We start from the raw sequence: 12,021 nt of genomic DNA, 5'->3' as shown, positions 1-12,021 counted from the left end.
ACACACACACACACACACAGAGAGAGAGACAGAGACAGAGAAAGAGACAGAGACAGACAGACAGATCAACAAGTCTGAAAACACATTTGCACACACAGACCCTGACTGAATCCCCCTGATCTATCTTGATTCAGGTAGCTGTGTGCCTCTGACACAGCAGGTGGTCACCATACAGTAACTTCATAGAGAACACAAAGCTCCTCTGATCTGTTTGAATAAAACATCTGATCAACGGGAAACAAATAAACAAGAAGGCAATTTAGAGAGCCTGTGTTTTTTGCTCAGAAATGATTGACATTTGTGAATTACAATTGTGTTTTGCTGGAATGGAATGTTTGTAACCTGCATATTTGACTCAGATATGTGATTGTCTCACCTAGCTATCTTAAGATAGATGCACTTACTGTAAGTTGCTCTGGATAAGAGCATCTACTAAATTAGTAAAATGGCAAATGTTATTGTTTTACACACAGTACATTTAGATGTACTTATTTGTTACATTTGGCTGTGTAAAACCAAGCAGTACTACGTATTTCTATGAGTGTGAGGCAAAACATGATTGTTTGTCACTCTGAAAATAAACCATCAAATTATATTTTAAACAAATACCTGTCAGTCATTGAACAACCCCATGCCATGATTAGATAAACACACCAATCTATTTCCTAATTTCTTTAAACATTAAAAGCTCATTTAGCAACATTTTTGAAAATGGATATATAGCTTTTTGGAATTAAACTCTTCATGTGCAGACTCACTAGATCAAACCAGACATGCATGCATTCATGCACGCCGCACAGACACACGCACACACTAAGGACTCAGGTGTGTGAGCTTTGAGGCTGAAAGCCATTGAAGCGGTCCCCCCCTTCATCCTCCTCCCTCGTTCCTCATCCCTCTCCTCCTCTCCTCCGTTCTCCCCAGTGCTGTAAGCGAAGCAGGTGTCCAAGACAGAAATAGGCCTCAGTCAGTCTTTCTCCCCCTCATCTTTCACATTACATAAGAAACAACATCTTACTCAACAACCCCCACCTCCATCCCCTGTCACAAAGACACAGCATCTTCCCTGTGAGTGAGAACTGGATACTAGAGACAGACGAAACAACAACAGAACACTCACTAGCTTTTTGACCTGGCCTTGAATGCCACATATTTGACATTATTGAGCAATAACTCGTAAAATCCTTCTCATATCCGCAGCACACCACATACCTAGCTAAGGCTCATTTTTTGGTCCGCAGCCTTGGGCAGCTAGTACCTGTTTGCTCACTGTGCTGAAAAAGAGGGCCAATTTCACAGGCAAATAGAACAAAGATATACCCATTGAACAAAATCACCCTGCCTTCCATTCTGCTTGTGTAAATGCCCCCGTTTATGAGTTGCTGCATTATTCATAAAGAAGTGCCATAACATGAAGGCTCATTGTGCAGTATACTCGCACCTCTAACTGTTGTCTCTAACCCCCAACCAACACTGATAACAAGCTTAAACACCCCCCTTTCCCCCAATCCCCGTCTACTCCCACAGAAATACCTAACTGCAGCTTAACTGCATGAGTAACGTATTCTTAAAAACGTGACACATCAAACAAAAACATTTAGAATATTATTTGCAGGATCCGGATATACAGGCAGGCCTGTGCTTAGAGAGAGAGAGAGAGAGAGAGAGAGAGAGAGGGGGGGGGGGAGGGGGGGGGGGAGATAAGAGAGAGAGAGAGAGAGAAGAGAGAGAGAGAGAGAGGGGGGGGGGAGGGGGGAGAGAGAGATAAGAGAGAGAGAGGGAGAGGAGAGAGAGAGAGAGAGAGAGAGAGAGAGAGAGAGAGGGGGGAGAGAAAACGGGAAAGAGGGAGAGAGAGAGAGAGAGAGAGAGAGAGAGAGAGAGAGAGAGAGAGAGAGGGTGAGGGTGGGGGAGAGAGATAACGGGAAAGAGGGAGAGAGAGAGAGGGAGAGAGAGAGAAGAGAGAGAGAGAGAGAGAGAGAGAGGGGGAGAGATAACGGGAAAGAGGAGAGATGAGAGGGAGAGGGGGAGGGGGAGAGAGAAGAGAGAGAGAGAGAGAGAGAGAGAGAGAGAGGGGGGGAGAGAGATAACGGGAAAGAGGGAGAGAGAGAGAGAGAGAGAGAGGGGAGAGAGAGAGAGAGAGAGAGAGAGAGAGGGGGGAGAGAGAGAGAGAGAGATGAAGGGAGACAGAGAAAGAGAGAGAGAGAGAGAGAGAGGGGGAGAGAGATAAGGGGGGAGGGGGAGAGAGAGAGAGAAGAGAAAGAGAGAGAGAGAGAGAGAGAGAGAGAGAGAGAGAGAGAGATGAAGGGAGACAGAGAAAGAGAGAGAGAGAGAGAGAGAGAGAGAGAGAGAGAGAGAGAGAGAGAGAGAGAGAGAGAGAGAGAGGAGAAAATGGAAAGAGGGACTTGTTAATTAATAGGATTATATGGTAACGCTAATGGTTTCAAACAAAAGACAGTGGATGTGTCAGGTGTTCTGGTATTCTGACGGGCGGGAGCCGGGGGTATAAGTTTCGGCGGGAGGACGCAGGGGTGGTGGAGAGGTTGTTTTGGATTACTTGCTGCCGCTTGATCTGCCTATTGCCGTAATCCCCTATCTGAACTCGGCAGGATAGGAAAAACACACAGGAATTATCTCGCCCCTGATAGAAATGTCTCGAAAATGTCTCTTTGTTGGCCCGCTGAGAGGACTTATTGACGTTTGTGTGCCTCCCTCGTGACTGTTCGATGCGTGTGGTGATCCGCCTTGAATTAGCTGGTGATGATACCCACAATCCACCACTCCGACCTGGGGGAATCCAACTAGAGAGCAAGGCTCGCTTTTCTTTTGGTTTTACATGATCTTTCTATGCTTTCTCACTCTCTTCGCATTGCTGCCTCTATCAGGATAAGGTAAGACTCAGATGCAAGCCTTGAACAAGTAACAATGTTTATTACAGCAACAGAGGCAAAGGTACAGGACGGCAAGCAGGCTCAGGTTCAGGTCAGGCAGAGGTTGGAAATCCAGAAAGGGGCAAAGGTACAGGACGGCAGGCAGGCCCAGGGGCAGGCAGATGGTCAGGTTGGCAGGTTCAGGGTCAGGACAGGCAAGGCAAGGCAAGGGTCAAAAACCAGGAGGGTGAGAAAAAGAGAGGCTGGGAAAAGACAAGAGCTGACAAACAAGATGAACTGGCAACAGAGACAAACAGAGAACACAGGTATAAATACACAGGGGATAATGGGGAAAATGGGCGACACCTGGAGGGGGGTGGAGACAATCACAAAGACAGGTGAAGCAGATCAGGGCGTGACAACCTCTATCTCTCTTTTCTTATAGTGTTTTGGTTGGCTGACTGGTGAAGGCTGTCTGTGTTATCATGGGAGCTGTGGTACTCTTAACTCATCGAAAGGCTGTCAAGCTGTGTTACTCATTTCACTCATAGGTTGTACAGTACTGGCTTTGGTTGTAACCCAGTATTACAATAATAACACATCTTATTCAACTCATCAACTTATATTAAAGCCTGTGATTAGTTGAAGCAAGTGTTTTAGTGTTGTTCTGGAACAAACGTCTGCACACCTCTGGGTCCCCAGGACTGACGACCACTGCTGTTGTAGGATTTAGATTAGTCTGTGGCCTCAGGCTGGTCTGTCTGCCTGTCTGATTGTATCAATATATCCATCTGTCATGGAATCAGTTGGAAAACATTCAGGGAAAATATGCAGGGATAGCAGCTGGGAAGTGTGGGAGCATTAGGATCTATGCATGTTGGACTGACAAGAGAGTTGAAGGTCTCCTCCAGACAAACTACTACACTACTAGTCTCCTGACACCCTGAGCTCTCTGATCTGGGCCTGGACCTCTCTGATCTGGTGCCTCATAGGCACCTGGGTGGATAGCCTTTACGTATTGTGAATGAGTGTGTACACACCCACCTAACAACACACTTCACGTCACAGCAGTGATAAATGTGGGACTGAGTCCTGCTGTAGCTGCAGGTGTATAAAGACGGAGCTGGATGGAACAGGGGGGAGTGTAGAGAGAGCTGGGGTTCACTCCCCCTTCCTTCCTTTCACTCTCAGTCTCTCCCATTGATGTCAGAAAAATCTGCTGCCTTCCCAGGAGAGCGAGAGAGGGGGGTGTCACCAAGGCAACACCCCCCACCCCCAGCACCTCGGTATACACACTCCATGGCCCCCAAAACGAAAGAGCGAAAGAGCGAGAGATGAATGGAGAAGGGGGAAATGAATACACCGTAGCAGCAGAAGAAAGGCTCTTTCAGAGTCACCGTTCTCTCCACATATGGCATAGCTCCCAAAAGCCAGCGCCGAGAGAGAGGGAGAGGGAGAGAGAGAGGGAGAGGGAGAGAGAGAGAGAGAGAGAGAGAGAGAGAGAGAGAGTGGAAAGAGAATGAGAGAGTATGCTGTTCATCATAAAGTGACAACAGGCGGCCTGGTGTACTCACACAATTACATCCATTCCTTCCCACGTCTGTGTGGATACTTTTCATTCACTCCCATTCTATTATGATTTACTTCTCCAGGAGCTACTGACACAGAGCACCATGAGTGGCTGTTACGGACGGAGGCTCACCATAGATTCAAGAACATATCTCAATTGTCATATTTCTCTGTTGTGTGCGATAAAGGAATAATCTTAGATATGTCCTGCAGTTCATGGTCATGGGATTAGTGGATGGACTGTGCAACTGTTGGGTTGGGGTTACTGTATTCACCTTGCTGTCTGCCTCTCTGCAATTCTGCAAACATTTTGCAATTCACAAATGAGATCGTCCTCTGTCAGAGAGAGTGAACGGTGTCCTGAATCATTATTATGGATATATCCAAACAATTTTCAATGGAAAAAACTCAAACAAAAGGAAATACAGCTAGTTTGCTGTCATTTCAATGGCAGAGATTGAAGTGAATTTGTTTTCGGTCGATGGCGAGCTAACAAAAGACAAGAATGTTAGCCAGGCGGAATGGAAAGCATTCTTTGATTGCATAGCAATGATGGGAAAATATTTCCTTTGGTGGAAGGATGAAATAGTATGAATTGACTTGTGAAAATAATGTTTTTAATGAGAATATGTCACTCATTATTTTAATATGTTGGTAAGCAGTATATTAAAGCAATAAGGAACCTTCCTGGGTTTGTGGTATATGGCAAATATACCTCGGCTAAGGGGTGTATCTACTCCGCTTTCGTAGTGCCTAAGAACAGCCCTTATCAGTGGTATACTGGCCATATACAGTACCACACCACTTCAGGCCTTATTGCTTAAATATCCAAGAAGTAACAAAAATGGCCACTTTGTTATTGTACGCTGTTTATGTCCAAATAAAAGTAAGAAATGGGTTTAATCTCTATCATTTTGATCCCAAAATAAGCCTAAACAGCAGACTCAAGGTGCATAGCAACAAATAACACATTGTGTCAAGGACAAGGACCTGTAGATTACAGGTTAGGATGTTCAGTGTGTGGCTGGGCTCCTGAAGATTTTCATACATTAATGTCATGCTTTGTCTTGAATAAGATGACCCACCACCCGCCGTGCCCCCCTGTGGAGTAACAGTGGTTTTGCTCACTCTGCACATTGATCCACGCTGTATGGGAGATGATTGCCCGGCTGCTCTCGGACTGGCCCACTTGGCATTCGTAGGGGGCGTCGTCCTCCAATTCGGTTTTCTCGATTTGGAGATAGTACTGTCCTGGAGTAGAGAGAGACACAAAGACAGTAATTTGTGTTTTAATGACACATTATGTTGTAATTGCGAAGCTTCACACAATGAACTGTAATTACAATGAGAGGTGGTCCATTTAGTATCTACCATTCACTCTTCACCTGAAATAGCTCCCTTTGTACACATCCAATGTCCGTCTATGAACATTTACTACCAAGCCCCTGTGTCTCTATGGGGCACTGGGTCCAAAAAGCACTGAGCTTTGAATTACCTTCAACCGAGGAAACATGGTTGAATGAACACAGATGTTTTGTGTGGGAAATTAAAGACTTGAATATCTGTAATGCTGCCAGATGGTGTGGTTGGTACAGAGCTGTTATAATACTGTAGATTCAGCGTAATGTTTGCCTGCATCACTGATACCTATGGGGAAACAGACTGGTAGGATTCTCATTTATCAGGCACCAAGTTGAAGCCCTTTGAAAAGAGGAGAGAGAGAGTGGTATTGACTACCGACCACTGTGAGAGAGCTTGGTTTCCACACATACAGAGGAGGATCTTAACACCAGATACACACTGGAATTCCATCTGTTTATAACACAAGAGGCTTTAGTCCAATTCAGTAAATATTTTCTCTAGCGTCATGCACACGAATTCAGGGACATTTTGCTTGCAACTTGGTCTCACACCCTGTTGATTTACCAATAGGCTACTTAGGTTTGGAAAATAGCACACTAACCAACGAAGAGGGATAGCTGTGTGATGTATGAAGTCTGACTCCAGATCTGTCATGTTGTTCTATATTGGTGGGAATATGGTATGTATCGATTGAGGAGGGCAGACAAAGTACCTCTCCATCTTTATTTCTCTCCTGATAGTGTTTCACCATCCACGGGTTAATATGTTGACTGATGCAATTAAACGTGTGTATTATAGATGTTTGGGGTCTGGGAGGCTTTTTCCTGTTTTGTGTCGCTCTCTGACAGCGTACTAACATGTATAAAATAACATATTGGTGTGACAACCACCCAGTCCTAAAAAAGGACTCATCAACAAAGTTGGCAAGATAATTAATACCAACCAGCAGCAATTTTCACATCTATGCTATCATACAGCGGGAAGACTTCGAATTATGAATAATTTCCCTCTTTCCTGAAATTACTCACCACAAATGCCGCAATCAACTTGCCAAGTGTGTGTGTGAGCGTATGTGAGAGTGTGAGAGCTCTTTCAGCGCCAACAGACATCACTGATGGTGACAATCAGTGACAAGTATCATCGAGTGGCGTCAAGTGATAACGCTTGTGTTTTTGCTTCTATAGATTTGGTGTGTGTGTGTGTGTGTGTGTGTGTTCAGTGCATGCCATTCTGCCTATCAGTGTCTGTGAATATGTGTGCAATTTCTAGAGTTTAGTGTGTTCCTGAATGTCTGTCAGCTCCCGTGTGCCTGTCTGCTAGTGCTGTGTGTCTCACGGCAGCCAAGGCACCATGGAATAGCACCATGCGGCTCTGATCATGAGCAAATGCAATGCTCATATTTAGGATTGCCTTCTAATTGGCGATTACTTTTTATACACGCCATGTGCACATCCTGCTACATACTCTTATTCTTATCTCTCTCTCTCTCTCTCTCTCTCTCTCTCTCTCTCTCTCTCTCTCTCTCAATTCCATTTCAATTTAAAGGGGTTTGGACACACCTACTCATTCAAGGTTTTTTCTTTATTTTTGATTTTGTAGTATCATTTCTAGTGAAGACATCATCACTTTGAAATAACACGTGGAATCATGTAGTAACAAAAAAAGTGTTCAATAAATCAAAATATATTTTATATTTGAGATTCTTCAAAGTAGCCACCCTTTGCTTTGATGACAGCTTGGCACACTCTTGGCATTCTCTCAACCAGCTTCATGAGGTAGTCACCTGGAATGCATTTCAATTAAGAGGTGTGCTTTGATAATTTGTGGAATTTATTTCCTTCTAAATGCCAATCAGTTGAGTTGTGACAAGGTAGGGGTGGTATACAGAAGATAGCCCTATTTGGTAAAAGACCAAGTCCATATTATGGCAAGAACAGCTCAAATAAGCAAAGAGAAACAACAGTCATTAATTACTTGAAGACATGAAGGTCAGTCAATCCGGAAAATGCCAAGAACTTTAAAAGTTTCTTCAAGTGCAGTGTCAAAAACCATGATGAAACTGGCTCTTATGAGGCATGCCACAGGAAAGGAAGACCCAGAGTAACCTCTGCTGCAGACAATAAGTTCATTGGAGTTTCCAGCCTCAAAAATTGCAGCCCAAATAAATGATTCACTGAGTTCAAGTAACAGACACATCTCAACATCAACTGTTCAAAGGAGAATGCGCAAATCAGGCCTTCAAAGTCGAATAGCTGCAAAGAAACCACTACTAAAGGACACCAATAATAAGAAGAGACTTGCTTGGGCCAAGAAACAAGAGCAATGGACATTAGTCATTCTGCCCCTGAACAAGGGAGTTAACCCCCTGTTCCTAGGCCATCATTGAAAATAAGAATTTGTTCTTAACTGACTTGCCTAGTTAAATAAAGATCAAATAAAAAAATAAAAAAACCTGTGGAAATCTGTTGTCTGCTCTGATGAGTCCAAATGTGAGATTTTTGGTTCCAACCGGCGTTTCTTTGTGAGATAAAGAATAGGTGAAAGGATGCTCTTTGCATGTGTAGAGGTGTGATGGTGTGGGGTGCTTTGCTGGTGACACTGTCAGTATTTTTTTTTAAATTCAAGGCACACTTAACCAGCAGGGCTACCACAGCATTCTGCAGCGATACGCCATCCCATCTGGTTTGCGCTTATTGGGACTATCAATTTTCTTTCAACAAAACAATGACCCAACACACCTCCAGGCTGTGTAAGATGCATCAGATGACCTGGCCTCCACAGTCACCAGACCTCAAACCAATTGAGATGGTTTGGGATGAGTTGGACCGCAGAGTGAAGGAAAAGCAGCCAACAATTGCTGAGCATATGTGGGAACTCCTTCAAGACTGTTGGAAAAGCATTCCAGGTGATTGGTTGAGAGAATGTCAAGATTGTGCAAAGCTGTCATCAAGGCAAAGGTGCCTACTTTGAAGAATCTCAAATATAAAGTCCATTTTGATTTGTTGAACACTTTTTTGGTTACTACATGATTCAATATGTGTTATTTCATATTTTTGATGTCTTCGCTATTATTCTACAATGTAGAAAATAGTACAAATAAAGAAAAACCCTTGAATGGGTAGGTGTGTCCAAACTTTTGACTGGTACTGTATGTTTACATTGCCAAAGCGAGTGAAATAGTAATAAACAAAAGTGAAATAGACAATAAAAATGAACAGTAAACATGACACTCATTCCAAAAGTTCCAAAATAATAAAGATATTTCAAATGTCATATTATTTCTATGAACAGTGTTGTAATGATATGCAAATAGTTAAAGTACAAAAGGGAAAATAAATAAACATAAATATAAGTTGTATTTACAATGGTGTTTGTTCTTCACTGGTTGCACTTTTCTTAGGGCAAAGGGTCTGTCACGCCCTGGCCTTAGTTATCTTTGTTTTCTTTATTATTTTGGTTCGGTCAGGGTGTGACATGGGGGATTTATGTGTTTGTCTGGTCTAGGGGTTTTGTATGTTTATGGGGTGTTTTCAAGTCTAGGTGTTTATGTAAGTCAATGGTTGCCTAGATTGGTTCTCAATTAGAGGCAGGTGTTTGTAGTTTTCTCTGATTGGGAACCATATTTAGGCAGGCATGTTCTTTGGGTATTTTGTGGGTGGTTGTCTTCTGTCTTTGTGTCTATGCACCAGATAGGACTATTTTTTTTTCTCTCCCATATTTTTGTAGTGTTCACGTTTATTGTCTTTATTAAACATGTTGAACTCTAACCTTGCTGCATTTTGGTCCTTCTCTCCTTCAACGGAAGAAAACCGTTACAGGGTCACAAATATTGCTGCTGTGATGACACACTGTGGTATTTCACCCAATAGATATGGGAGTTAATCAAAATTGGATTTGTTTTTGAATTATTTGTGGGTCTGTGTAATCTGAGGGAAATAGGTGTCTCTAATATGGTCATACATTTGGCAAGAGGTTAGGAAGTGCAGCTCAGCTTCCACCTAATCTTGTGGCAGGTGTGCACATAGCCTGTCTTCTCTTGAGATCCAGGTCTGCCTTCAGCGGCCTTTCTCAATAGCAAAACTATGCTCACTGAGTCTGCACATAGTCACAGATGTCCTTTATTTTGGGTCAGGCACAGTGGTCAGGGCCACTCTGTTTTTTTTTGTCAATTCTTTCCAATGTATCAAGTAATTATCTTTTTGTTTTTTCATGAATTGTTTGGGTCTAATTGTATTGCTGTCATCTCTATATCTCTCACTCTCTTGCCACTTTCATTTTCCCTTTATTCGCTTCTGAGGGTGACAATGTTGGTACACGCAAGGCTATTTCACAGTCACAGTCTCTGTAGTCAGATGGCCTCTGTTTAGACGTCCTCTGCTAAGCCACTACCACCAGGTCTCCATGGTAACTTCATTTAGGCCTGTTACTGTGTCCTCCATGCACATCAAGGCTATACAGTATAGGCTTACTGCTACTAAGTCTGTCGTACAGCCAATGCAATTAAAGCTGACAGACGCACCGTTCACCCTCACAGCGAACAACCTGTCATTTGAAATATGTCACAAAGAAAACCATCAAATTCACGTCGTAGAGCAACAACACAATGCTTGAACTCTTGGCCCTTTTGACCTGTTTGCGTGGCTTGTGTAGGCCTTCATTCTGCGACTGCATCTCTGTGCTCATAATTTAGACATATTCCTCATGTTCATCTTGTCCATAGGTTGTCTACCACTCAATGTTTTAATTTGGTAGCTTGTGTTCTGCATCTGATCAAGCTGTAAAAACACGTGTGTTGGGCTACTACCCATGTGTGTTATCATTTTCAGCTTCCCTGTCATTATTTCTTACCCAATTTTGATATATTGCTTTTCCCACCCATTTCCCCCTACTATTAAAATGTCCCTACTTTGTTTTCAACGCAAATGCCAAACCTACACCTAGCTATGTATCTGCATCCTGGTTCAACCCTAGCCCTAGCCTCAAACACAACCCTAAATCTAACCCTAGCTTTGTGTCCACAGCCCGGCTCAACCGTGGCCATAACCCTAATCCTAGCTTCAAGTCCACTTCCTGGTTTAGCCCTAACCATCAACCACAACCCGAACTCTAACCCTTCCCCAGGCTCTCACCTCTCTTAGGGTCCCCCAACAGGCTGTAGCGAGGGAACCCCGGCAGGCTCTGTTGTGGACCCAGAAGCAGGCCATCCTTCACCCACTGGACAACCCCTGAGGGCCTCAGCACCTCACACCTCAGCATCACCGTAGTCCCCGCACGCACCGTCATGTTCTTGGGCTGGGTCCTGAACGCCTGCTGGGCCCCCACCTCCACCACACCTGAATAAGAGAGTGGAGGGAAAGGAGGGAAGATGGTGAGAGGATGGAGAGAAAAGAGGGAACAAAGGGAGGGATTGGTTAGGGGCGTTGTGAAATGGATGGAGGGAGCGGAGGAGGGTGAGAAGATGGAGGGGAAGAAGGGAACGCTAGGAAGGCAGGGGATGAGGGCTCAAATAAAGACGGTAGAGCCGGTAGAGCCACATTATTCATCACATCATATGCTTTATTGATGGGAAATTGGAGCAATTCGGCCCTGCAAATGAGTCAATAATGTAATTACTGCGAATTAAACCCCTCCTCGGTCCAGGAGATAAGGAATGGAAAGGAAGAGAGGGCGGGGGGGTCCAACCAAGCCCTCGTTCACCCATTGCTTTTTCTTCACTTGCGATGTCCCTTTGGCTAATTTCTACAGATGAGAGTAATGATATTTGGTTTAATGCCCTCGTTTGTCATAGGTGGTGTGGGGGTGTCGGGAGGTGGGGGTGGGCAATCCCTCACTCCCTGTATGAAGTGAAATGCTCCGGTACACTGCACTTGTGGCTGGAAGGTAACCTTAGCGCCACTCAGCCAGCCTGGGAGTGAGTGAGGTGGAGGCTAGAACAATGAGACCAGGATCACAAGGTAATGCGATTGTAGCTCTGCATGCAAAGTCCTATGTTAATTAGGGGCCCTAATATATAAGCATGCATCTTATTTTTAAACTATGCAGTGGAGAGGAGAGCAGCTATTTACACCGCCTCTTTCTGGAAGGTTGTTTGAATCTTGACCCTCTTTGAGCCAATCACAAAGTTGTTTGTGAACTGCATGCTCGGCTGCGCCTCGGCAATGTGAGTGAGAGGGAGAACTCTCAGATCAAGGGGACATCAGTCACCTCACGTCAAACGTGAAGG

At 44.2% G+C, this 12,021-nt stretch overlaps 1 protein-coding gene across 2 annotated transcripts in view; it reads right to left on the bottom strand.

Moving 5' to 3' along the window:
- nphs1 (NPHS1 adhesion molecule, nephrin) overlaps positions 1-12,021 on the bottom strand; it is a 69,446-nt gene that overhangs the window by 52,279 nt on the left and 5,146 nt on the right. For both annotated transcript variants that reach the window (XM_064949793.1, XM_064949794.1), the window contains exons 3-4: positions 10,928-11,131; positions 5,565-5,687 (exon numbers count right to left, since the gene is read on the bottom strand). In XM_064949793.1, the coding sequence (XP_064805865.1) occupies positions 5,565-5,687; positions 10,928-11,131 (327 nt within the window). The remainder of the gene's footprint in view (positions 1-5,564; positions 5,688-10,927; positions 11,132-12,021) is intronic.

Source organism: Oncorhynchus masou, chromosome 30 (genome assembly GCF_036934945.1).
Source record: "Oncorhynchus masou masou isolate Uvic2021 chromosome 30, UVic_Omas_1.1, whole genome shotgun sequence".
NCBI lineage: Eukaryota > Metazoa > Chordata > Actinopteri > Salmoniformes > Salmonidae > Oncorhynchus > Oncorhynchus masou.
This window is presented reverse-complemented; position numbering and strand designations above follow the sequence as displayed.